This window comes from Dunckerocampus dactyliophorus, chromosome 5 (assembly GCF_027744805.1).
Source record: "Dunckerocampus dactyliophorus isolate RoL2022-P2 chromosome 5, RoL_Ddac_1.1, whole genome shotgun sequence".
Classification (NCBI taxonomy): Eukaryota; Metazoa; Chordata; class Actinopteri; order Syngnathiformes; family Syngnathidae; genus Dunckerocampus; species Dunckerocampus dactyliophorus.
The window spans coordinates 13,421,775-13,446,663 of NC_072823.1; the positions used below are offsets into that span (position 1 = coordinate 13,421,775).

General features: G+C 40.0%; 2 protein-coding genes across 6 annotated transcripts; both read left to right on the forward strand.

Annotated features, from left to right (window-relative positions):
* The first annotated feature begins 445 nt into the window (after positions 1-445).
* LOC129181485 (cAMP-regulated phosphoprotein 19-like) lies at positions 446-2,678 on the forward strand. Its single transcript, XM_054776752.1, has 3 exons — positions 446-699; positions 1,105-1,227; positions 1,303-2,678. Exons 1-3 carry the CDS (start codon positions 655-657, stop codon positions 1,471-1,473), a joined length of 339 nt encoding a protein of 112 aa, XP_054632727.1. The 5' UTR covers positions 446-654; the 3' UTR covers positions 1,474-2,678.
* A 265-nt stretch (positions 2,679-2,943) lies between these two features.
* Positions 2,944-24,622, forward strand: LOC129181482 (unconventional myosin-Va-like). 5 transcript variants are annotated; one of them, XM_054776746.1, is made up of 40 exons: positions 2,944-3,125; positions 3,428-3,538; positions 5,155-5,326; positions 6,454-6,598; positions 6,684-6,840; positions 7,136-7,279; positions 7,388-7,469; positions 7,549-7,656; positions 8,579-8,709; positions 8,804-9,069; positions 9,139-9,220; positions 9,313-9,453; positions 11,613-11,738; positions 12,173-12,256; positions 12,515-12,622; positions 12,757-12,854; positions 12,945-13,031; positions 13,119-13,227; positions 13,326-13,537; positions 13,616-13,772; positions 14,377-14,616; positions 15,939-16,187; positions 16,539-16,632; positions 16,707-16,849; positions 16,925-17,047; positions 17,533-17,664; positions 17,754-17,810; positions 18,265-18,492; positions 18,574-18,641; positions 18,721-18,795; positions 18,868-19,066; positions 20,000-20,093; positions 20,186-20,323; positions 20,421-20,575; positions 21,676-21,765; positions 21,837-21,987; positions 22,050-22,332; positions 23,257-23,431; positions 23,505-23,585; positions 23,662-24,622. In XM_054776746.1, exons 1-40 carry the CDS (start codon positions 3,099-3,101, stop codon positions 23,812-23,814), a joined length of 5,475 nt encoding a protein of 1,824 aa, XP_054632721.1. In that variant the 5' UTR covers positions 2,944-3,098; the 3' UTR covers positions 23,815-24,622. The 5 variants fall into 5 exon arrangements, with proteins under 5 accessions (XP_054632721.1, XP_054632722.1, XP_054632723.1 ...); XM_054776747.1 differs by having other exon boundaries at positions 8,603-8,709; XM_054776748.1 differs by lacking the exon at positions 5,155-5,326.
* The last annotated feature ends 267 nt before the right edge of the window (positions 24,623-24,889 follow it).

The window sequence follows — 24,889 nt, forward strand, 5'->3', positions numbered from 1 at the left end:
GTTACTAGTATGGCTAAACTACACTACACACCAATGTGGGTGTAGTGCAGAAAAAAGCCAGCAACTTCGTAGAACTGCTATATTATCACATTTGTCATCGACCCATACACCTCTATAAATACGAAAAAAAATGGGGGCAAGCAACGTGACCACAAACAAAAATTGTCGCTGGGTAAGGAGAGATTTGAACATGTATTAATTTTGATACTGATTATTTCCCGTTACAGCTGAACAAAGTCTCTGAACTACTTTCTTTCGCACTAAAGTTCCAATGTGTTTTGACTAGTGATGTGCGGATCGATATCGATATTTCCGATACCAGCTCTTCGTGCTCTGAAATCCATTCTCAAATCAAAATATTTGATACTTCAGTTAATAAATAAATTACAAGTCTTGTATTCTTGATGCTATGATATGAAATACATTGCTCTTTCAATTTACTAGACACACAGAAATCAGTGGTGTCGCACATCACTAGTAAATATTCCTAAATAACATCTGTTTTACGCATGCGTAGTAATGATATATAGCAGATTATAAATTGTAAACAGCTGGTAATGAGGCGGCAGTTCATTCGTGAGCCTTCTCCAGTAGACGCACGTGGGCCGTCTAGAGGGGTTGTTTTGAACAGCAGGCCACATTTTAACTACTGGAATGTCCGAGGAGGCTGAAGATGTGATGACTTTGGAAGAAGAGCGGGTAAGTTAAAATCGCTTTAACGAAAATCCTATCAGGCTACCACAATGAACCATGCGAGGAGGCGGTTAGCAGTAGGCTAGGTAGCCTTTAGCAAAAGGATGCTAAGCGCCCGGCAATTATTAGACAATTAGCTAGCACTGTACGGCTGGCAAAATAGAAGTCTAGGTAATTTGATTCCTCTGGTAATATATAAATTATGATTTTTAAACTAGTTATTGTTTTACAAATGTGAGGGCAAACGTTGCAGGATGCTGTCTGACTGGTAAAATGAGTTTCGTCATGGCAGCTTCTACCTAATAATAATGTAGGGGCCACGCAATATTGCAGTCCTCCTCTTGAGTACTTGCACTTTGTGCAATTATTATGGAGAAGTTTTTGACAAGACAAACTGGGTTATTTCAACAGGAAATGGATGACAAGGTTGTTAGTCCAGAAAAAGCAGAAGAAGCCAAGTTAAAGGCCAGATTTCCCAGTCTTGGAGCCAAAGCTGGGGGCTCAGATTTCCTGAAAAAAAGACTTCAGAAGGGGGTATGTCTCGTGATTACATTTGGCAACCCTCTCTTTTAAACACCATTAAACATCTGAATTATGTTATTTGTGCAGCAAAAGTATTTTGATTCTGGTGACTACAACATGGCCAAGGCCAAAATGAAGAATAAACACCTGCCATCAGCCCCAACCGAGAAAGTTGAGATCACTGGTGGTCATATCCCAACACCTCAGGACCTCCCTCAGAGAAAGACCAACATTGTGACAAGCAAACTGGCTGGCTGATGGGTTTGTTTGCAGCTTTACCATTCCAACCACTCACTCTGTCAAAGCCACTTGCCTTCAGCACTTCCCTGTTTTCACCTCTGCATAAGCTACCTTATTTTGGCATGTTAATTTGACTTAATATACAAATATGGGGGCGGGGGAAAGCCTATAGAAACCACTGTAGAAAATGAATGCAAAACATCAGTTGTCAGTACCTTAAAGAAAGTTAGTCTTGTTGCGTATAGTGGCAAAGTGACACAAAATTTAATAAAGGCATTACATAGTCTACATTCAGGTTTCTCGGCTTAAATGTTAAATTTAAGGACAAATGCTCACATGTTTAAAAAATATTAGTCCGACAGCCCTTCAGTAGTTTTTCTCGCATGCCAACTCCATGTAGAAATGTTTGTTTCCAAAGTACTTACGGTTTGATTGCATACTGTAGGTTGAGTTTTAATAGCTTTCATTGACTGGTTTGCAAAAGAGACAAAGGATGGGCTCCATCTCATCCCGACATGTCGAAATTGGCCTTAATTGAAGTGAAATACTGTTCTTGAGCAATATTTGCTCTCAGTAACACTTGTGCATCTTGCAACTGTTTGACTTGAATCATTAAGGATTTTATTGAAGGGAACTCCGTGTATGTCTGGAGTGTGCATGTGCAGGCACACTGTGCCGTTTGTTTTGTAAATAAAATAATTTTGGATAACAGCTTGTGAGTGCTTTCTTTGAAATTTTTATTTATGCTGAGCTAGGCATTTTGAAGGAAATGAACAGCATCCCATGGGGTAGTATAAAAGTACATTTTGAGAAGCAAGGTGGAGTGGTGGTTGGCATGTCTGCCAACAGTCAGGAGATCTGTGTTTGAAAACTCCATTGGAACATTTCCGTGGAAAGTTAGGCTAATTGGAGACTCAATGATCTAAAGATGAGTGAATGGTTGTTTGTAAGATGGTGACCACTCAAAGATGTACGTCTTCTTGCCCAGGGTCAGCTGGTATAGGCTCCAGCTCAAAGTATGCCAAGTAACTCCCACAGTTGAAACGCAGTCACTGTTTTTGGAAAAACTCAAGACTAGCACAGTGGGTTTCAAAGTGTGATGCAGGCCTCCCCTCCGAGGTGCCAGAAGACGTCAGGGGAGGCGCATCAGGTTAAGAAAAATTATGAAACATGTTTTTAAACCTGCTGTGCAAACGTTACGTCAAAAGACAGTACAGTAAAAGTAAACAGCCAGGGGTGAGCTGAAAACTCCACAATATACTGTATGCTCCAGAAAATATTTTTTCAGGAAGTAGGTGAGGCCTCAACTGTATTCTGTTCGCTGAGTGGAGGATCACTGTGCTATACTTTGAAAACCCCTGAATTTGAGTTTATTACCCTACTTCACTTTCTGTCGACCTTCATGGGCACCAACCAATGTCGTGTCCTACCATTGGCCACTAGGGGGCACTGCAGCCACTCCTGCGGTACTGTGCTGTCAATCAAAAGTGTAACGTCTGGCTCAAAGGACAAAGCAGCATCACAGGAAAAGGTGGAGGCTCCAATGAATTGTCTGTGAACGTGCCTCCACAAGTGGAGATAGGCTTGACTGTTCGAGAGGACCCCTGAAATTTTGTATTTATTTTTCACATATTTTCCACTTCATGGCAGGCACTGAACTTTATACGAAGGTAAGCTTATACCGTACTAAAGTTGCTTTTTAGCTATCTCTCCTGATTGCTTGTGCGAGTGTGCATTACTTAAACCCTTCTTGTCTCATCTTATACGGATATTAAGTGATCATTTCCGTTATTTTTATCTGCCTGAGACTTAATATAACACTTATGTAACTTTATACTGCTGTGACGGCGTGTTCCGACCTGGACCGAGTAGTATTTTAGCCTTTAGAAGCGCCATACACTTGTTATAACTGCTGTGTAACTTTTCAAGTTTGACTGATTCTGACCCGGTTCCTTCTAAATTTGTCCACCAGCATGCCCTTGTATGGCTCCCAGATGCCGTGGAAGTGTGGAAGTCAGCAAAGCTTGTCAAAGACTACTCACCAGGCGACCAAACATTATTTCTACAGCTGGAGGATGGCACAGTAGGTCACAAGCACGTACAATAAATACAATATAGCTTTGTGGATATAAAAGTGCTAAAATAGCAGATTTCGTATCAGGTAAACAAGACGTGCCACAATCTTTTATGGTGGTTTTGCATGTTCTCCCCATGCTTGTGTGGGTTTTCACCTGGCAGGGGCGCCTTAAGGAGAAAAATCAGGACAATTCTAAATTCCTCTGACTGACAGGGGCCCCAAAAGAGAGTGTAATTTTTTAAAATGGTGCCCAGAAGTCCTGGCGGCACCCCAGCCCAGACTTCTTCCCACATCCCAAACACATGCATGTTAGGTTAAGTGGACACTATTAGTCCAAAGGCGTGAATGTGAATGGTTGTTTGTGTGTCTTGTGATTAATTGGACACCCGTGACCCTAATGAAGTTCATTATGAATATCATCATCACTCAGTTTATTCATGAGCCAAGTTTTTATACTCCTTGTCGTCATTAGGGTCATGGGTAAACACAGGGAGAAAATGCGAACCCACAGAGATATTCCCACCTCAGTCTTAATATACAGACATCTTTAATGAATATTACTGTGCTTATACTGACTGTCCTTACACTTTGTGTCTATTGTAATGTTGACATGACAGACACACGGGTTGCTACATAACTATTTGCTGTACTGAAAAGTGGGCCAGTTTGGCAGGAACAACATATCATTAGGACTATGTAGCATTTTTAAATTCTATTTCATATCAGACGACCAATTGTGAAATTAGATAATGTCACATGATTATTTGTAATGTTTTCTCTCGAAGACACGTCTCCCTGAACGTGTCAAATTATAGGAACTGTATAATGACAATTAATACAAGTGCCGTATCACTAGTACTGATATTTTGGTATCGATCTGCCCATCACTGGAACTTAGCAAAAGTAATACTTTGCGGGAACAGCATGCTACATCAAGACTCTACAATGGTGGAATTCTCTTTTAATTCCACCGTCCAGTTCACAAGTCCCTCCACCTTGATGGATTAAGTTCCAGTTCAAGCTGAATTAAAAAATCATGATAATGTCACCGCCGTGCTTGACTGTGGTTATGATTTACGCATCAAACAAACAATACCAATCAAAAGTTTGGACACGCATTCTCACTCAATAATATGAGAAAGTGTATCCAAATTTTTGACAGGTACTGTACATTTAGAAACACGTTTTCAAAACAAACAAACTACATTTTCAACTGGATTATATATGCTATAAATCTCATTTTTTAAAATTTAGTACCTACTGTGGTCTCAAATAAATAGTCTCTACTGTGAGATTTCCTGAGGCTGTGATTGTTGTTAAATGCATAAATACTGCAATTATTGTTCATCGGCTAGAGACAACTTAGTACTTATGGTTAATTCTGCAGAGCTGTAAAAAGATGCATTGCACCACAGTAGCTTCATAGACAAGGGATGGATGTGAATGTACACAGCGAGTTAAGGAATTTACTTCAGTGGAGCTGTCATGTCGAGTCGGGGCATGCAGGTTATGGCTTCAGGCTGAGTTTTCTTGAAGCAGTTGCCTACTGTAGTTTTAAAACCATCTTGTATTTTTTTCAGGTTATACAAAATTGCAGCTCAATATGTCTTGTGTTTTTGTAGGAGGTGCAGTACCAAATAGACCTCCGAACAAACAACCTCCCACCGCTAAGAAACCCCAGCATCCTGGTGGGGGAAAACGACCTCACAGCTCTCAGCTATCTCAATGAACCGGCAGTCTTACACAACATCAAAGTGCGCTTCATCGACTCCAAGTTGATTTACACGTACTGTGGTAATGAGCGTCGTCTTGTTTGACTCACGCTATCTCTGTCACTGCAGACTTTGGAGTCATGCTCACTGTAAGCTCTGACTTCAGCTGTATAATGCTGATTAATATGCTGCAGGCGGCTCTTAAAGGAACACAAATAGGTTACTTTTACAAGGATAATAATGCTGTGTTTTGAATGAAAATTGATTGAATTAAACATTGAAGAATATGCACATTATTGTGGTTGTAGTTTGCAGTGTGTAAAATTACACTGCAACTTAGCAAGTTTTCTATTCTAGTTCCCATACTAAGCAACACCAGAGGGGTTAAATATGACTGGTTTGCCAGAGATTGATATGTCTGAACACAAATACACACCCATTATTATCTATAACGCTATTGTGTGGGCCTTAAAAGAACATAAAACCATATTTAAAAACTTCAGCTTAGGCTAAAATAGCTGTTACACACCTCACTATAAGGCAATAAAATATCCCATCCAGTCAGAAAATATACTGTATCATCATAGAATTAATATAATGAATAATGAAAAAGTTGTAGTCAAGTCTATTGAAAGAAATGTTATGATACTGATGCTACTACTATTAATAATAATTGTAATAAAAACAATATCCATCCATCCATTTTCAATACCGCTTGTCCTCACCAGGGTCGTGGGTATGCTGGATCCTATCCCAGTTAAAATGTGATAATACAGTACAGTCATTTTGTAGGGTTAAAATTGTTATCCTAGTATTTCAGTGGCCTGTGAAGGATTTGTATTTTAATGACGTTATTAATATGTGGATTCTCACCAAAATTATTGGTAGCATGCATCCTTTTGGAAAAACCCACAAGTCACATAAAATCCATGTAAACGTAAAAAAATAAAAACTGTGAACCGGAAGTTGCACATACTTAACACAGTTACCCAATACTGATGACAACATAACATCCTTGGTGGCAGTAAATAACACCTCTCTGGCCACGTCAATCAAATCTGAGCATTATTGTTTTTGTAAACCAATTTGCAAGCCCTTGTGTGGGTTTTCATTTGATTGTGTATGTGCACCTACTGGCCCGTGAATGCATAATTATAATGTGCAATATTCTCATTTAGACTCAGTGAATCTTCTCTTTGTGATAAACAGGCATTGTTCTTGTCGCCGTCAATCCTTATGAAAGCCTGCCTATCTATGAGGCTGACATCATCCATGCCTATAGTGGGCAGAACATGGCCGACATGGACCCCCATATATTTGCAGTGGCTGAGGAAGCATACAAGCAGATGGCCAGGTTCTCTCCCAATACAACCATTTTGCCTTTTAACCATAGAAATATTCTATAAATGTATTGTCTATTTGTCACATCTTGTATGCAGAGATCAACAGAACCAGTCTATCATTGTGAGCGGTGAGTCGGGAGCTGGCAAAACTGTCTCGGCTAAGTATGCCATGCGTTACTTTGCTACAGTCAGCGGCTCCTCTGGTGAGGCTGATATTGAGGAGAGAGTCTTGGCCTCCAATCCTATCATGGAGGTGATGTTTAACACTGCACAGTAGATAGTTACACACTATACAGTTATGCAAGAGCTACAGTATATCAAAATACTGTATATGCCTTTACAAAGATAATAGTGCTCAATTTCAATTGACACCTCTGTATGTAGAACTACACTGTTGATGTTGGAGAGAACATTTCTGAGAGAATATTTGTTTTAGAAACATGCGTGAATATTTTTGGACACAGCTCTAATATTAGATCTCATTGGAATGTGCATGTGTACCTAATTAAATGTTGGGTTATTGAATGACTTGTATGTATTTCCTTTAGGCTCTTGGGAATGCCAAAACAACCAGGAATGACAACAGCAGTCGCTTTGGGAAGTACATCGAAATCGGGTTTGATAAAAAATATCGCATAACTGGGGCTCACATGAGGACCTATTTATTAGAAAAATCAAGAGTTGTTTTTCAGGTACGTTTTCCACAGCATTGTTAGAGACTATAATGTTGACAGCACCCTTATCGGAGTGCTTCCAGATGATGTCTTGTGTAACAAATGTATGTGCATGCGGTACTTTAGGCCTATGGAGAAAGGAACTATCACATATTTTATCAACTGTGTGCCTCCTCACATTTACCAGAGTTCCAAAACTTCAAATTAGGTATTGGAATTTCCAATCATTTTTAACGCTTGTAATTGTACTGATATTTGCCACTGATTTATCAACATGATGTTTCAAGGTGGTGCAGATGATTTCCATTGCACTAACCAGGGTCAGAATCCAGTCATTGATGGAATCGATGATACCAAAGAGATGTGCAATACCAGGAGAGCTTTGACACTATTAGGTTAGTCTTTGTTATTGGATTTTATGAGGTACTGTACTGGGGTTGTATATGCATGTAAGTATGTGCCTTAACTTCAGAGCAAATTGCATGATGCATGTGCTTTTTTTTTTACCGCTGTAGATTCCCTTAGTCAGTGTATTTGTTATACAATATTGCACAAAAAGAGTGAAAACAGTGAGTACACACCTCACATTTCAGCAAATCTATTTTACTATAGCATATCTTTGATACTATAGCATTGAGACTTGGATTTAACTTAGTCAGTGTACTGATTGGAAAACAGCTACCTCAGAATTAAGGCACAAATATAACTCCATAGATGTGCACCTCCAAAAAACGCGTGTCGTTAGGACTGACTGTTGTAACGCAGACCCTCTCCCCTCAATCGCCATTGCTCGCCCACGACACTGAACCAACAAGCCAAAAAGAGATGTAGTTTGCTCATGGAGCCCATGCCACAAGCCCGACCCGGACAAAGAGCCACGAAAGTATCGGTGCACAAAGTGCTGCTCAGGGGACCACTGCAGACCGTAGCTCATTTGTCATTGCATCACTGCAGAAACACAATAAAATTAAAAAAACAGCAAAAATGGTAAAAATAGAGCAAAATGCACAATCAGAAAAAGCTGAAATGTTGACGGCAAGAAACAATAACACAAAGATTTGTATTTAAAGACAAAGCATTAAATATGTATAATTTTTTAATTTACTTTAAAAACCTTTCTACAAAACAAATAAATGAATATATGTGTAATTTAAATATACAGTATATATATTAAATATATTGCTTTTTTTTTCTAGGCATATATAACCTGGGCTGGGGGGTGGGTTTAGATCTTGTGCAGGCTCACAGCCGAGACCAGAGATCTTGGGCTCAAAAAGGTTGGTGACCACTGATTTACCCTATTGATATTGACCACAGACTCTTGTATTGAGTTCTTTGTAGGAATCCGTGAAAGACATCAAATGGAAATGTACCAGATTCTGGCAGCTATTCTTCATCTCAGCAATGTGGAGGTGAAAAATCATTCTGAGGACAGAAGCAGCATCTCGGTAAACACAAACAGTCAATTTTCATTATTTTTATTATGTGTTTATTTATATTTTTTTCAATGCTTCTGGTTTAACCCTATCTATATGTTTTCAGCCCGATAATGCCCACTTAGTGGTGTTCTGTGAGTTGATGGGGGTTCCCTGTGAGGAAATGGCCCACTGGCTCTGCCACAGGAAACTCAAGGCAACCACAGAAACATACATCAAGTGCGTCTCCAAGACAAATGCAATCAATGGTCGAGACGCCCTCGCCAAGCACATCTACGCCAGACTTTTCAGCTGGATTGTTGGCTGTATAAACAATGTGCTGAAAACTGGTGTTAAACAGCACTCATTCATCGGTGTGCTGGATATTTATGGGTATGTTCTTATCATCATGTTTCTACTTTTTCCATGTTTCTTAATACTTTACCTGTTATCTTTCACCAGGTTTGAAACATTTGATATTAATAGCTTTGAGCAGTTTTGCATCAACTATGCCAATGAGAAGCTCCAGCAGCAGTTCAACCTGGTATGTTCCTTATTATTTATCTTCTGTTGTCCAATCCCAAAAAATGCTTTATACATTTTATAACATAGTCACCATGTGCTGTATGCCTCCAGCATGTCTTCAAACTGGAGCAAGAAGAGTACATGAAAGAGCAGATTCCGTGGACACTGATTGACTTCTATGACAACCAGCCATGCATCAATCTCATCGAGGCCAACCTGGGCATCCTGGACCTTCTGGATGAGGAGTGCAAAGTACGGTAAAACTGCCTGACTAATTGCCTTTGGTTTCTTTGTTTGTAACAACAGTATTTGGATGTACTTATTGCATTTATTTATTGTTAAGAATCCACACATTGACAATATCACAGCAATGTGAACATAAAAAAATTATTATCTTTTCTAATGGGAGAATTAAAAAAAAAAACACATCTTTGTTTACCGTACTCTCTTTGCCTAATGTAATGTCAAACCAAGTTTTACTCGACTTTGATCTAGATGGCATGCTTTGCAGTCGTATTAATTTAGCATGGAAAAATTCCAATTAAACATCTTCCGACACTTACAATTGAATATCAGTGAATTCAAACATTGTGAGAAAGTTTTTTTTCCTTTTTTCCCTTTTATTTTTTTTTTTATATTTCAATTCGACCAAACAGTGGCATAGTGTTTAGCATGTTGGCCACACAATCAGGACATCAGAAAGCTCTGGGTTTGAATCTCCATTTGGGCATCTCTGTGTGGAGTTTGCATGTTTTCCCCGTGCGTGGGTTTTCTCCGGGGACTCCGATTTCCTCCCGCATTCCAAAAACATGCATGTTAAGTTAACTGGAGACTCTGAGGGGGTATTCTGCGAAGCGAGTTTAGTGGGTTAGCGAGCTGTGTTGAATTGAAAGCTGGACTTGCCTGTTAGCAAAGGTAGCTCTCTTTTTAAAGCAACTGTATCACCATGGTAACTTAGGCTAAACTCATAACCTGCTCCCAACAAAGTTATGTCCAGGCTTTCATCTTAAAATTGGCTATTAAAGTGCCACTGCTAATTCGGAGATAGTGGCACCATTTATTGCGAACCTACGAGGTTCCCAAGGGGACATGGAGAAAAAAAATGAAAAAACAGAGCATTCCCTGATTACATTATCCATCTATAAGCGAGATAGATTTTCAGCCGAGGGAACACGCTGGATATGCTAACTCACATTCATACCTTAAAAAAGTAAAGTTGTTACTCCAATTTATTTATTTTTTAAATGGATAAGTACTAATATGTTAATATGTCAAGGCTGTGCAGTGTTGAGTGTTGATAAATGAATAGACTAGTAGGGTATAGTTAGTATAATAATCAGTGTTAACTTGCGCATTCACTCGCTGCATGCTGGCATGCCAGCGATAGTGTTGCTTTTAGCAGTCATAATCTTTTGCGAACTCCTCATAACGCTCCACAATAATTACTTGCTCATCTTGTATAAAATACACTGCCTGGGATCGCTGCACTTTTCAGCGGAAGTAGAATAATATGCCGAAAGCCGAAAATCGGACTTGACAAAGTAAGTTGATAACCACCGTCGAAGTACGCTTCAATTCTGTTTGGGGAATTTAGGTGTTGTTGAGTTGCATCTTGAGCGCAAAGTCTAGGATGGTTGAGCCACTTTCACAGAATACCCCCTAAATTGTCCATAGGTATGAAAGTGAGTGTGAATGGTTGTTTGTCTATATGTGACCTGCCATTGGGTGGCTACCAGTCCGGGGTATGTCCCGCATCTTGCCCAAAGTCAGCTGAGATAGGCTCCAGCATACTCCCGCAACCCTAGTGAGGACAAGCGTCATAGAAAAAGGATGGATGGATATCTCAGTTCAAAAAGTTAAAACTTATATATAGATTCTCTACACGCAGAGTGAAATATTCATTCATTTATTTTGTATTAATTTCTTAATAATTGTGGTAATTATATCTTAATACTAATAAAAAACATAGAGTCAGTTTTTCATAAAATTTGTATATTATGAAAAAGTTCAATATTGTAAACTACTGGTGTCACTCTAATCAGTTAATTAACTGCTTTCTTTTTTTAATAATGCTTTCTGAGCGAGCCTTAAAATTGCCTCTTTTTTAACTCCTAAAATAAATTGACAACAATATTCCAACTGATATCTACATATACAGTACATGTATATATCTCATGTGTTGCTGCTATGCTGTGTACCATCTCTTCTTCTCTCAGATGGATATATATTATAGTTTACCTCCGTCAAGCTATTAAGAACATACAATATTAAGAACTTGGCAGAGGTCTGCAATTTTACACTATGTGTGCTTTTGTTTCTACAAGTGTTTTCCAGAGGATGAACCTGAACATTTTTTGTGCAAGTTCAGAGTAAGGCAGTAGCTAATGGGTCATCTCTTTCCGTTTCCATAGATGCCCCGAGGTTCCGATGGCACATGGTCCCAGAAAATGTACAGCACCCTGTTGAAGCAAAACAATCACTTTGATAAACCAAGGTTATCAAACATAGCTTTCATCATCCACCACTTTGCAGACAAGGTAGATAACAGATAGGGTGACACACCATATCTTAAAATGTATTTAACATATTTCCTTCCATAGTTACACAGCAGAATATAGCAATGTAAGTCCTGGCTTATTGTCACTTATGTGTACTTAGTGAATGCTAGCTACCTAGACACAGAGTCAAATATTACTCCATTACAAATCTGTTCCATGCCCTGCATCATTTCCCTTTGCAGAACAAGCAGTCCTGAAATGGAAGGATGGATGACTCAAACCTTCTAATGAGAGAAGGGTGTGAAAGAGTGCCATTTAGTTATATTGCCAATGGCAACATTTACTGTGTTCACCACAATATTTGGTTGTATTAGGCATATACCAGTTAGCCAACTGCAGCATGGTTATTATGACCTTTGGTCTTTTTTTCCCACAAGACTTTAGTCCTTTGTGACGTGGCTCTTTGTGCCCAGGTGGAGTACCAGAGTGACGGCTTCCTGGAGAAAAACAAGGACACAGTCAATGAGGAGCAAATACAAGTGTTACAAAACAGCAAGGTGATCATTTTGAGACCACCGATGTGGTGTACAACATCATAATTTCCTGCTTCATAGTCACAATGAATGCACAACCTTAAATCAAAGGACATATTGTCAATACCTATTCAGCTGAGGGTTCAGTTTGAAATGATATTATGGGCACACACCCCTGGCATTGTTCTGCCAGCTCTATAGCAGGAAATATTGTACAGTACACTACACTTTCACATTGTTAGTGCGAAACACTGCCATCTGGTGGCTTTTCTTTTTTTGCAGTTTGATTTCTTGCTGAAGCTGTTTGAAGGTAATGAAAAAACAAGTTCTACCAAAAGATCCACCCCCAGTACCTCACAGAGATGTAATAAGAAGACTGTAGGGATGCAGGTGAGGCCAGAAAGAGGTGATCACTTGGTAATGAATAATTGGTTGTTCAATATTTTTGAAGGAAACTGCTACTGAAAATGTTTTAGTTGAAACGTAAGATTGTTTATTGCCCGTTCTTATTCAACTTTATTCAGTTTCGACAGTCTCTACATTTACTGATGGACACACTTAATGCTACTACTCCTCACTACGTACGCTGCATTAAACCAAATGACCATAAAGAGCCGTTCAGGTAAAGATCATTTCACTCAAGTTATTTCAATCGATACATGGAAAAAATATAACTTATTATGTGTTTTTTTTAAACAAATTCATTACTAAGCTTGGACCCTTTGAGGGCAGTGCAGCAGCTGCGAGCATGTGGCATCCTTGAAACAATCCGAATTTCAGCAGCAGGATTCCCATCCAGGTAGCTTCTCGGCAGCTACATCTGTTATGAAAATGAGACCCAGCAGTACGTTTATAGTGCACTGACCTATTCTTATGAATGTTGTAGATGGACGTACCAGGAATTCTTCAGCCGTTACAGAGTCCTTATGAAGCAAAAGGATGTGCTGCCTGATAGAAAAGAGACCTGCAGAAATGTTCTAAAAAAGCTCATCCAGGTGTGAATCATAGATGAACCTCAGTCCTGTGCTACCTATCATATACTGTATACAGTATACTGTATATCATAAATGATGAATTGTGGTTTGGCTCTTAGGACCAGAACCTGTATAAGTTTGGTAAAAACAAGATCTTCTTCAGAGCTGGCCAGGTGGCCTACTTGGAGAAGCTGCGTTCTGAGCAGCTGCGGAGGGCTTGTGTCTGCATCCAGAAGACTATCCGCTGTTGGCTGGCACGTAAAAAATACCTGAGGATGAAGCAATCTGCCATCACCATACAGAGACACGTTCGGGGTCATCAGGCACGCTGGTGAGCAGAGAGATTCACAAAAAGTATAAAAGGAAACTGGTACAAAAATGCTCGTGTGATTGCTTTTCCTCTTCTCAGTTATCTTCATTTTCTGAGGAGAACTAGAGCGGCTGTTGTCATTCAGCGCAATGTTCGAATGTGGTCGGCAAGGAGAAGCTACCAGAAACTACGCTCTGCTTCTGTTGTCATTCAGTGCTGCTTCAGGATGTACGCAGCCAGAAAGCTGTACTGTAAGGTAATTTTATTGAATGAATGATGTCATCATTCAAAACTGCACACGTCATGTTAAGTTGGTCTGTTTTTTTTTACAACTTTCTTAAACCAAATATGATGAAAATGGCAGCTGAGGATTAAAACAAATACAATGCAAGGTTTGACAATATACTGCACAAAAGTATTGAGACATACCTCGTAATCAATGCACTATTCAATGATTGACCTTGAATTGTAATTATTCATTTTACTTGATGGGAGCAGTTGAGGGAAGACCATGTTCCAGCATAACTGTGCCCTTGTGCTCAAAGCATGCTTGGAGTTTGGTGAGACAGAATGACTGTCTTATACAAAGCTTGACATCAACTCCAGCAAACACCTTTGGCATGAACATGAACAGCCATAGTGAGCCAGACACTGTCTCAGGCCCAAACTGACCTCTGGCCTCACAAATTCCCAAAGAGGCACGACAGAATATAGTACAAATTCTTCCCAGAAGAGTGGAAGTTGTTAAATCTCACTGGACTGACTCCCATCTCTTATTTGTTTTTCACTTCATGTTGCTGTAGTGCCCCAATACTTACAAGTGATAAGATGAGGTCATGAGGTTTGTCATCTCCTTCCAGTTATTGTATGAGCAAAAGGTTCTGGTCATCCAGAGGTGGACAAAAGGCTGGCTAGCCAGGAAGCACTATCATCGTACTCGGGCAGACATCATCCTGCTGCAGAGTTGTGTGCGACGCATGATGGCCAAGAAAGAACTGAAGAAGCTCAAAGTGGAGGCACGCTCTGTGGCGCATTTCAAGAAGCTCAACGTTGGCATGGAGAACAAGATTATGCAGTTGCAACACAAGATAGATGAGCAGGTGAGGTGGTATTAATATACCGTACCATGAGTGCACGGTATGGTTTATTTGTTGTAGACATGCTTAACCAGTTGCATTAAGAAACGTGGCACGGTTTACATTTGCACAATTCAACATATCTGAAAAGGAGTAGTAACAAACGGAGCTTAATCCTACCCTTCTATATATTTATTACTGATAAGTCACTCACAACATAACTTTTACATGTTGACACAATATTTCACTTGAGTACATTTTAGGGCCGCACGCATGGGGCGAACATGCAAACTCCACACAGAAAATGACCAAGGGAGAATCGTACCAAGGACTTCCTGATCTCCAGACTGTTACTGTGTTGGCCAACATACTAACCACTCAACCATTGTGCATCCCTGAAAGTATAACAATTGCTTTTATGAATCCATTTATTTAAACTACACAATAACTTACATCCACCAAAACTTCAACCACCAAAATGTAAACAAAGAATTGTTGACATGTGCATCATAAATAATGAGGCTCTGTCTGACGTGCTGCTCTGATCGTTATGGCTCTTGCAGACATGACACTGCACAGATATGAATTTACATGCCTGTCGCCATCTGGTGTTGAAACTGATAAGTGCAACAGAGTAGATCTTGTGCGGGCCATATTCAGTTATATATTCAGAATTTGCTGGGGGCCAATAAAAACTGGACTGCGGGCTGTAGTTTGGACACCCCTGGTATACTGCATAAGGTGTTGCTGCTATTGAAACCTTTATTTAACTGAGGGCATAGGCCCAAGAGATCATCCATCTATTTTCTATGCTGCTTATCCTAATTAGTGTCACAGGGGTATGCTGGAGCCTATCCCAGCTGACTTCAAGCGAGAGGTGGGGTACACCCTTGACTGGTCGCCAGCCAATCGCAGGGCACATATAGACAAACAGCCATTCACACTCACATTCATACCTATGGACAATTTAGAGTCGCCAATTAATCTAACGTGCATGTTTTTGGAATGTGGGAAGAGAAAACCCACGCACGGGGAGAACATGCAAACAGAGAGTTGCCGAAGCGGAGATTTGAACCCAGGTCTTCCCGATCTCCTGACTATGTGGCCAACAAGCCAACCACCCCCCAAGGGACCAATTGTATAGACGTGTTCCAATCCAATTGTGCCAGACGTCATGAAGTGACAGCCACAATGCACATTATGTTCCTGCCCTCAATGATGTAAAATATGTGTGTGAAAGATTTATCTTTACCATAAGAAAAACAGAAAATCTGTCTTGAAACACAGTGTAATTGGGCGTTGTCGTCACATCACATGCACACCATGTGTTTGCATGCTCCCCGCAGCACAAAGAAGTCAGAGAGCTCAGTGAGAGGCTGAATGCTGCTGCAAAGACCCAAGAAATGGAGCGAGAACGGCACTGCAAAGAAATGGAAAACCTTCATAGATCAGAGCAAAAGGCTCGAGCTGAGGCAGAGACACTCCCTTCGCTACTGGAGCGGCTGTCCTTTCTTCAGCAGGAGCTGGAGAATACTCTCAGACAGAAGGAAGTCCTGGAAGACCAGAGAAAGATTGATCAGGAACAGACACAACTGGTAGGCCCGCTACTACAAATTTTGAGTGTTTAATCTCTTTTTAAGATTGTCTGTGTGACATTGGTTTGTTATATTGTTTGTGTACCTGGAGGTCAATGTGGACTCTACTATATGTCATTGTTGCTTCAACTGCATGATTTGTTGTAGAAAATATGTTCATTAGTTTATTTTGAATATGCATACATGTTGGCCCATGTATTGCAATATTATATTTTAATATTAATTGTACATAAATAATACATGCTACTGATATTATGTTATGTGTTGTTTTTAACAGTAATTAAACATTTAGCCTTTTAGTTAGTTCGTTTGTGCTCATTGTTTTGTCTGTCCCCTTCCTTTTACTTTCAGGTGGTACGGGAGCTGAATAGGAAAAACAGCTTGCTGAGCAATGAAAAGGAAGACCTCAACAAGGTCATCCTAGAACAAACGCAACAGTTGACAGGTAATATATAAACATTAAGTGTTCTAAAGCAGAATATATTTTTAAATTAAGTCAAATAAAACTGATCGTGTCAGACATTAAAGGCCAAATGGAAAACACAGAAAAACTAGAGAAAGAATTAATAGAAGAACGCTCCCGGTACCAAAGCCTGCTGAATGAACATCTGCACCTAGAGGAGCTACATAAAGACCTGGCGGAAGAACTGGAAGTCAGGAATGTAAGGAATATTTGTGTGTTTCTCACAACAGAAAAGCTTCACTTAATTTACTGTACATTTTTTCCTCATTTATAGAGTTCAAGGAAGGAAGGAAGGTCACAAAGAAGTCAGAAGCCAGAATCTAACAGCAGCAACTCCTCTGAATGCAGCCCAATCTTAGACTTGACTAATGGACAGACCAGCGCTGTGGACAAAGAGGCAATGTTGAATTTTTTTACATTTATTGATTTATCATTCATATGTTTTTAAAACATCTAGGGCACGTTTAGGGTAATTATCCAGCTGCACTGTGAACCACTGGCCTATCAGTCTGAATGCGAGCAGAGAGTATACTTTTTTTCCCCTTTTTTGTGTTCCAGTAGCAGTTATACATTTACAACCCACACATGTGGTCTACCTTGGAACATGCGCTGTTCTTTTCCTTTTTCATACTTTTGTCTTCCTATTATTTCAAGTTAATCATCTGTCCACAGATCTGATTCCAGGATACTGGAGGCTTTTTTTTTTTTTTTTTAAAGAGGTTTTGGCCACCATCTTCAGTGGGCTTCTATATTTTCTGATGCTGAGCTCACCAGTGCATTACATTTCAAACTGATATGGCCACATTTAAGGTTTTTTGGTATTTCTTGTAGAGTTATCACTTTTTTTCTACCAACCTAGGCAATTGATTTTGTGTTTCTTAGGCTGAGACCCCCTCTGCTGTGGACCTACCACTCCTTTTGAAGCTCCAGAGAAGAGTTAGAGAATTGGAGAAGCAAAAACAGTTGCTACAGTGGCAGTTAGATGAGAAGGAAGCCCAAGAGGAAAACGCAAACGTATGTCAACGGTTAAAAAAAAAAAAAAAAAAAGTAGTTTTCATTAATATTTGCAATTGTTAACATTGCCTGTGTATTTCTGTGTAAAGGATGTGGAAGAGGAGAGAACTGTTGGCACAGCACTGCTGGATTTGGAAACACTTAAGGTATAATCTTGAAGAAAAAAAAAAAAAAAAGAGTCCATGTTAAGTAAAATTTTAAACATAAACAAAAATTTTTAACATAAAAACAAAGTTCAACACAAAACAGAACACAGCCACTCGGTAAAAAAGTACAACTAAGGGAGCCGCTAAAAATAAAAACTAGGCAGGGAGTTTGCATAAGAACTCACAAAATGCAACAACAAGAGAAGGTTGAGCTGTAACGAGCATGGACATTGCAACAATCTGGTAGCGAGTGAGTGTGCAAGCATGTCTTAAGAAAGGCTGATAGGAATTGCTCCCAGGTGCGTGCAGGTGGCTCCGCCCCTGCAGGACCAGCAGTGCACTGCAACAGAGAGCAGACAGGCGGCAGCAAAGCAGCTCCAGCAGAACATAACAAAAATTCTGAACAGCAGACTAAGAGAAGCAAAAAAATATGCTTTGGTTTGATTTCATTCAGCGTCAAGAGTTGGAGACTGAAAATAAGAGGTTGAAGCAGGACTTGAGTGAACTGCGTAAGTCACTGACCAATGAAAACAGTGAGCTGATGCCCCCTGCTGTGGGCTCTACACCTTATGGTATACTGTTGGAACAACTCACTTCTTCAAACGAGGAGCTGGAGATGCGAAAAGAGGAAGTGCTTCTTCTCCAGTCACACATAGTGCGCCAAGACGCGATGAAATATAGGGTAATACAATTCAGTTATGTTTACTGCAATTGAAATGCTCAGTATTTTCCTTAATCTATGCTTATTAACTGCCACGTCCAGGATTCTGCAATCGGGGAGTGTGTCAAATTAGAACTTGGTGACCTACACTCATTTCAAAATCTTGACAGGTAAGACCACATGCCCCCTTACCCCAAATGTATACAATAGTGACCAAATAAGTGGTCATTTATGATCTATTTCTCTTAGGTCCACTGACATTCATACACTCAACGAGGATGGAGAACTGTGGCTGGCTTATGAGGGCTTGAAAGAGACCAACAGGTGTGGGTTTTGTTGTCGTTGTTAACTCACTTAAACTATTCATTAACTGGATGCTATGACTTTACATTCCAGGGTTCTGGAGTATCAGATGCAAAACCTGAAAAAGCAGCACAGTGAGCGGTATGAGAAGCTGCAGGATGAGGTGAACACATTGAAGGAGGAGAAAGAGCAACAGCAGAAGTTGCTGGCTCAGACTTTGGTCCTGCCTGAAGATGCTCGCATTGAAGCAGGCCTGAAGCTTGAGATCACTCGGCTCACGAGTGAAAATCTGGTGGGTTCACTCACGGGCTGTACGGAACTTTAATGAAATATTAGAATACAAGCACATCGCTGGTCACTATTGGGTACATCTGTGCTCAGTTTCGATAGATTTGACAAGTTTTAAATGTTATATTTAATATTGTGGTTGTACTTTGGAGAGCTGTTACCCACATTTTGCATCTCTTCTAGCTAAATAAGGTACCTTACACATTAGAAACAACTCTGTGATGCACCACTGTCAACTACAACCACAATAAAAAAAAGATAGAGTTGAATTGGAAATGCAATGTCATAAATGACGAAAATATTTCCTACCTTACCTCAGCTCTATTTTGTCATGCATATCAATCTGCAAGTGTCCAAAGTCCTGCCTGGCACGCAGCTAATTTTTTATTTGCCCGCAACGTATTCCAAAAATAAATTAATCATGGTCTGCATCATCACTTTACAAAAGATTAGGGATCAGAAGATCACTAAATAAATAGTATATAAGATTCATTAGAAAAAAATGTTATCAGATACACTATCATACTTATACAAATAACACCAAACTGAGACATAGGCTTTGAAAATGTATGCTATTTAACTGTTTAGCATGTCTTCAACTACTTCTTCTCGAATGGAAAAAGTACTGACACCCCGGCCTAAAAAATGCACACTTGTCAGTATGATGCACTGTAATTTTTAAACACTGAAAGGTTTATCAATAGCATTACTATGTTTGTTAAGGCAGAATTGTTCAAATAGTTTCTGTATTGGATCTCAGTAGGGTGTGATGCTGTACCTAATCTTGGGGTTGTTGAGTGTAAACAATGATCCAACCAGAAAAATACTTTAAACAAATATTTGTATTTCTCATCTCGTTTTGACATCATGTTTACTGTTGTCTTGGGTGTGAGTGAAAGTGGAGTTTCCCTAATCCTGTATGTCTGCATATTTTCAGGAGCTCATGGTGCGACAGGACAAACAAGACAAAACTATAAGCAGTTTGAAAAAAGAGCTGCAGTTGTACATGAAAGAAGTAGAAGCGTTTAAAGGTAATCATTACGTCATTACATTGAAATACGTATTACCTCTATTGTGCCTGAGCAAACAGATTAACTGTGAATCCTCATGCTGTTGTGCCAAGTTCATCAAAAGAACACAGACCTAATGATAAACACTCCTGCCAAAGCTGTGAGTATTCCACGTAAAGAGAAAGAGTACCAGGGAATGTTGGAGTACAAGGAGGGTGACGAGAGCCGGCTAGTTAAGAATCTGGTTTTAGGTATGACACACCTGTCTTGCTTGAGGCAATGATTCTTTCCAACTCAACTATCATGAGAAATGCATGAAGGTGCTGTGTCTGTTTGCAATCATCTCAGATATGAGAGTCCATGGTGTCGCTGTGAGCTTCCTCCCAGGACTTCCTGCTTATATCATCTTTATGTGCCTACGATATGCTGACAGTGTCAATGAAGATCACAGAGTCAGCACGCTGCTCAATTCAGTTCTCTGCAGCATCAAAGCAGTCATTAAGGTACAGTATTTATTAGGGGTGCCACAAGACAATCATTTCACAAAATGAGACGACACATGAGATAACATTACTTTTATGAAAAGTAGTATGAAAAAATATATGACAATATATTACAATCTACTAATTTAATTTCTACTACGTTATCTTGCATTGTTCCTCACAAGGCTATACACTCTTCTGCATTCTGTGTGTATGGTGCCGGCCCCACTTCCACCCACCGACACAAAGAGATCAAGACTATCAAAAGGACTCACTCCGTTCAATCTGTTGTTCCATGGAACAAAAGCTAGTGCCCACAAGACAGTTTTTTTCTGAACAAGAAAGCTTAAAAAAATAAGCTTTCTAAAAAATTATATAATTATTATAATCATGTGACACCCCTTGTATATTTTACACTCACTGCCCACTTTATTAGGTATACCTGTATAATCTACTTAGGTGCAATACATGTATTAGAGCTGTATCAAAGATGTATGTAGTTTGCTTGACTTGGTGCTCAAAAGACTTCAGACTCGTGTTTTGGAATTCGTAAACAATTATTGTTTTCTTTTTTGCTTGCTTTTCTTTTTTTGGCATATTAACATTGGAGAAACTAATCAGTGCTGATACTTTATGCTAATAGATAAAGGAGGAATAATACAGTAGATGGTTTGAATTTCGTATATATAACTGTGCAGTATTCTCAGTAGACCAAAGAGCAGCAGATGAAAGCTCATTAAAACAAGAAGAGACTTGAGAGATTTGTTTTTAAGACTTTAGAGACTCGACCAAGTCTCAGCCCACAAAGACATGAGATGTGAGTTGGACTTGTGACCAAAGATTTGAGACTTGACTTGGACTTGCAAAAAAAAAGAACATCTCTGCAGCATACAGTGGTCATCTCTCTTAGCTAAATAGTACTCAGCATGATGTGGTTCAGATAGTTCTACACCACTGTAGACATTGTTAGTCCACTATCTCCAATGAAATTGGTGCATTTTAAGCTTTTGAATCATTTACAGTTTTTGTTGTAGTTGCATTATTAAGATTATGCAGGTGTGCCTAATCTTGCAATGAAACACACAATTAACTGCATGTAACATAAATTGTTTTTTCTATAGAAGAGAGGAAGTGATTTTGTGACGTCGTCTTTCTGGTTGGCCAACACGTGTCGACTAATTCATTGTCTGAAGCAATATAGCGGCGATGAGGTGAGGATGAGTGCACTTGAAAACAGTTACGTTCCACCTACACACATGAAACATGCAAAACATCTATGCAGACATTCAAGACCCACAACACTGCAAAGCAGAATGAGCATTGCCTGACCAACTTTGAACTGACTGAGTACCAGAACGTGTTTGCTGACTTGGCGGTCCAAATTTACCGCCAGCTCATCAGAAGCATGGAGGACATCCTGCAGCCCCTCATAGGTGACGTGAATAATCACACATGAATCCATCTTAATCGGTCTGACTGTGTTTGTCATGCGCAGTGTCAAGCATGCTGGAGCACGAGTCCATTCAGGGTGTTCTAGGGTCCAAACCAACAGGTCTGAGGAAGAGGAGCTCTAGTTCCCCAGAGGAAGAGGCTGTTACAGTGGAAGTCCTCCTGCAGCAACTTGGACAGTGGCACACCACCATGTGTCAGCATGGGTTGGACTCTGACCTCATTAAACAAGTCGTCCGGCAGCAGTTTTATGTCATATGTGCCATCAGCCTGAATCACCTGCTTCTAAGGAAGGACATGTGCTCCTGGAGTAAAGGCCTGCAGATCAGGTACTGGCCCACTGTTGTTATCTATTGACATGTTCAGGGACAATATACGATTAAATTGTACACTCATTGGATACAAAAAGACGAGAAAAGTGTGATATGCACAATCAGAGATCATATCAAAATAGGAAACGTGAGAATATACACTTGACTTCACATCAAAGGTATACTAAAACCATCTGATAATATTCATTGCCAGATTTTTTATTAATTTAATAATCTGTTTATTCTGGTTGTAGCATAACAATTAGACCTGTTTCTAATTTTACAGTTACCTTATTAAGTCACACAGGAGAGGCCAAAAATAAAAACTGATTTGGTTAGAAATAGCAGAATAGTTTCTATTTACATTTCTCACCATAATATTGTGTCCCCAAAGGTTGACAAATACACTTTATTAGAAACATATCTACATAAGCTTGATGTAATGGATTAGATTTTAGATTTTCAAGGTACCCAAAGCTCTTCACAGTGAAGTGAAGCCATTATTCATTCACTCAGTCACACTGGTACTACATCTTTAGCCACAGCTGCTCTGGGGTAGACTGACGGAAACCTGGCTGCCGATTCGCAACTCCAGCCTCTCCGACCACCACCAAACATTCATTCACATTCATACACCTGTGTATAGTACAGTATACTTCTACAACCACAATAATGTAAGGTTAAATTACCAGAAACACCACAAAGTGTCTAAATCCTAAATGAATGTTAATATCTTTGTAAAGGCATGTTTTTGTATATAGCTGCTCAGGTGCGCCTGCTGTAACAATAATGTCATCTCTCGGTCTACAGAACTATGCTTACTTCCCAAAATCTGTTTATTTAACCATAGTTATGCAGTATTGTTAGTATACTGTATGTCATATGTCATTTTACGTACATATAACACAGCCTGACTAGCTTCCCCACGTCCCCTGCGCTTAGGTACAATGTCTGGCAGTTGGAGGAGTGGCTGGTGGAGCGGGAGCTGTCTGACTATGGTGCCAAGGAGTCGTTGGAACCTCTTGTACAGGCCGCACAGCTTTTGCAGGTCAAGAAGAAGACCGAGGCTGACGCTGAGGCTATTTGCAGCATGTGCACAGGCCTCACGACTGCACAGGTTCATCATCGCTTACTGTGTGTTTCATCAAAGTGCACTGAGGAATAGTTTTGATCACCAATCTCCATTGCAGATTGTTAAAGTGTTGACCCTCTACACGCCAGTGATTGAGTTTGAAGAGCGTGTAACAACCACCTTCATCACGACCATTAAAGTGAGTAATAACACAAGCACATGCAAAAGTGAAGCACTCCTTAGATGATTAACCTGTTTCATTTTGTACCTTACAGAACATTTTAAAAGACAGAGGGGAGTCGTCCACATTGATGATGGATGCCAAGAAGATATTTTCTGTGACTCTTTCCTTCTCACCGTCCTCTGTGGCGCTGGAGACCATCCAAATCCCCACCACTCTTAATCTGGACTTCCTCCACCGCATCTAGAGCCAAACACTGTATTCTTCTGTTTATCATCTTTGGTTGTCATCACAGTTTATACCTAACTTGATATACACATGGCATATGAAAAGTCTATTTCAGGAAATAGATGCACATTGCCTCCCTCTTAACTAAATGTGTTGCTAATCTGGGTGTAGAAAGTCCCTATTGTTTGAATGTCCAATACGAAAATGTGACCCTTTGTTTAGTATAACAGATTTATCTAACATGTAGTTTTACAATTTCAGTGGATTTTTTTAAGCACCTTACTGATGTACTGTATGATTGTTTTTCCAGAACAATTTTGCTTTACAACATGTGAGTCTGTTAGACTCCTCCTGTTCCAGTGCATTGCATATTTATTGTGAAAGACCACAGAACAGAACATGGTTAGAGGGACGACAGACAAACGAGAAAGAGAGAAGAAAGAAAAGACAGTGTTAGGTCACATCAATAACTGTGATTGGATTCTGAATAGGGGATAGTGAGAGCATCCACTTCATCGCCTGTTGCTGTAGTGCTGGATGGGCCAGATGGTCAGCTGGTGCAGGAATAGTAGGGGTGTAGTTATGAGAACCTTGTTACTGCATATAGAGCCGAGTGGGGGAACCTGGGGATGAACAGGGCGAGAGACGAGAGGGCGAGACATAGTTACAGCAATAACTATAGTAAAAATATCTTTCTGTATAGTTATTAATCATACGATTACTGTCATTACTGGAATAATAATGTAATAGCAAAGACAGAACCAATGGGGATAATAATAATATTAAGTACCAAATTAAAGGATGCTGAAAACAGACCATGCATGCATGCTAGTGTGTGATTAAGTGTGTTTATCTGTCACTTGGAGCCAATACTAGTTACCCCTGGGAATGCCACGCCGCCCCCATGCTCCGGAGGGCACTGAGGGCTCAGTCGACACCACCCAGGTCCCCATGGGTCATCCCACGGTTGCTTGACAGTGGGACTAACCCAGATGACCCCCCTAGAGTCCTAGTCAGGAATAGGGCATCAGTAACAGCTCAGTTTGGGAGTGTGAGGTGGAGGGGTTTGGCCAGTGGTGGCCTGACCCAACTGG

Coding starts and splice junctions, on each gene's coding strand:
- LOC129181485 (XM_054776752.1), top strand. CDS start 655: ATGTCCGAGGAGGCTGAAGATGTGATGACTTTGGAAGAAGAGCGG. Junction 700..1,104: donor TGACTTTGGAAGAAGAGCGG/GTAAGTTAAAAT, acceptor TTATTTCAACAG/GAAATGGATGACAAGGTTGT. Junction 1,228..1,302: donor AAAAAAGACTTCAGAAGGGG/GTATGTCTCGTG, acceptor TTATTTGTGCAG/CAAAAGTATTTTGATTCTGG.
- LOC129181482 (XM_054776746.1), top strand. CDS start 3,099: ATGGCAGGCACTGAACTTTATACGAAG. Junction 13,032..13,118: donor GCAGCAGGATTCCCATCCAG/GTAGCTTCTCGG, acceptor TGAATGTTGTAG/ATGGACGTACCAGGAATTCT. Junction 18,493..18,573: donor AAGACGCGATGAAATATAGG/GTAATACAATTC, acceptor TGCCACGTCCAG/GATTCTGCAATCGGGGAGTG.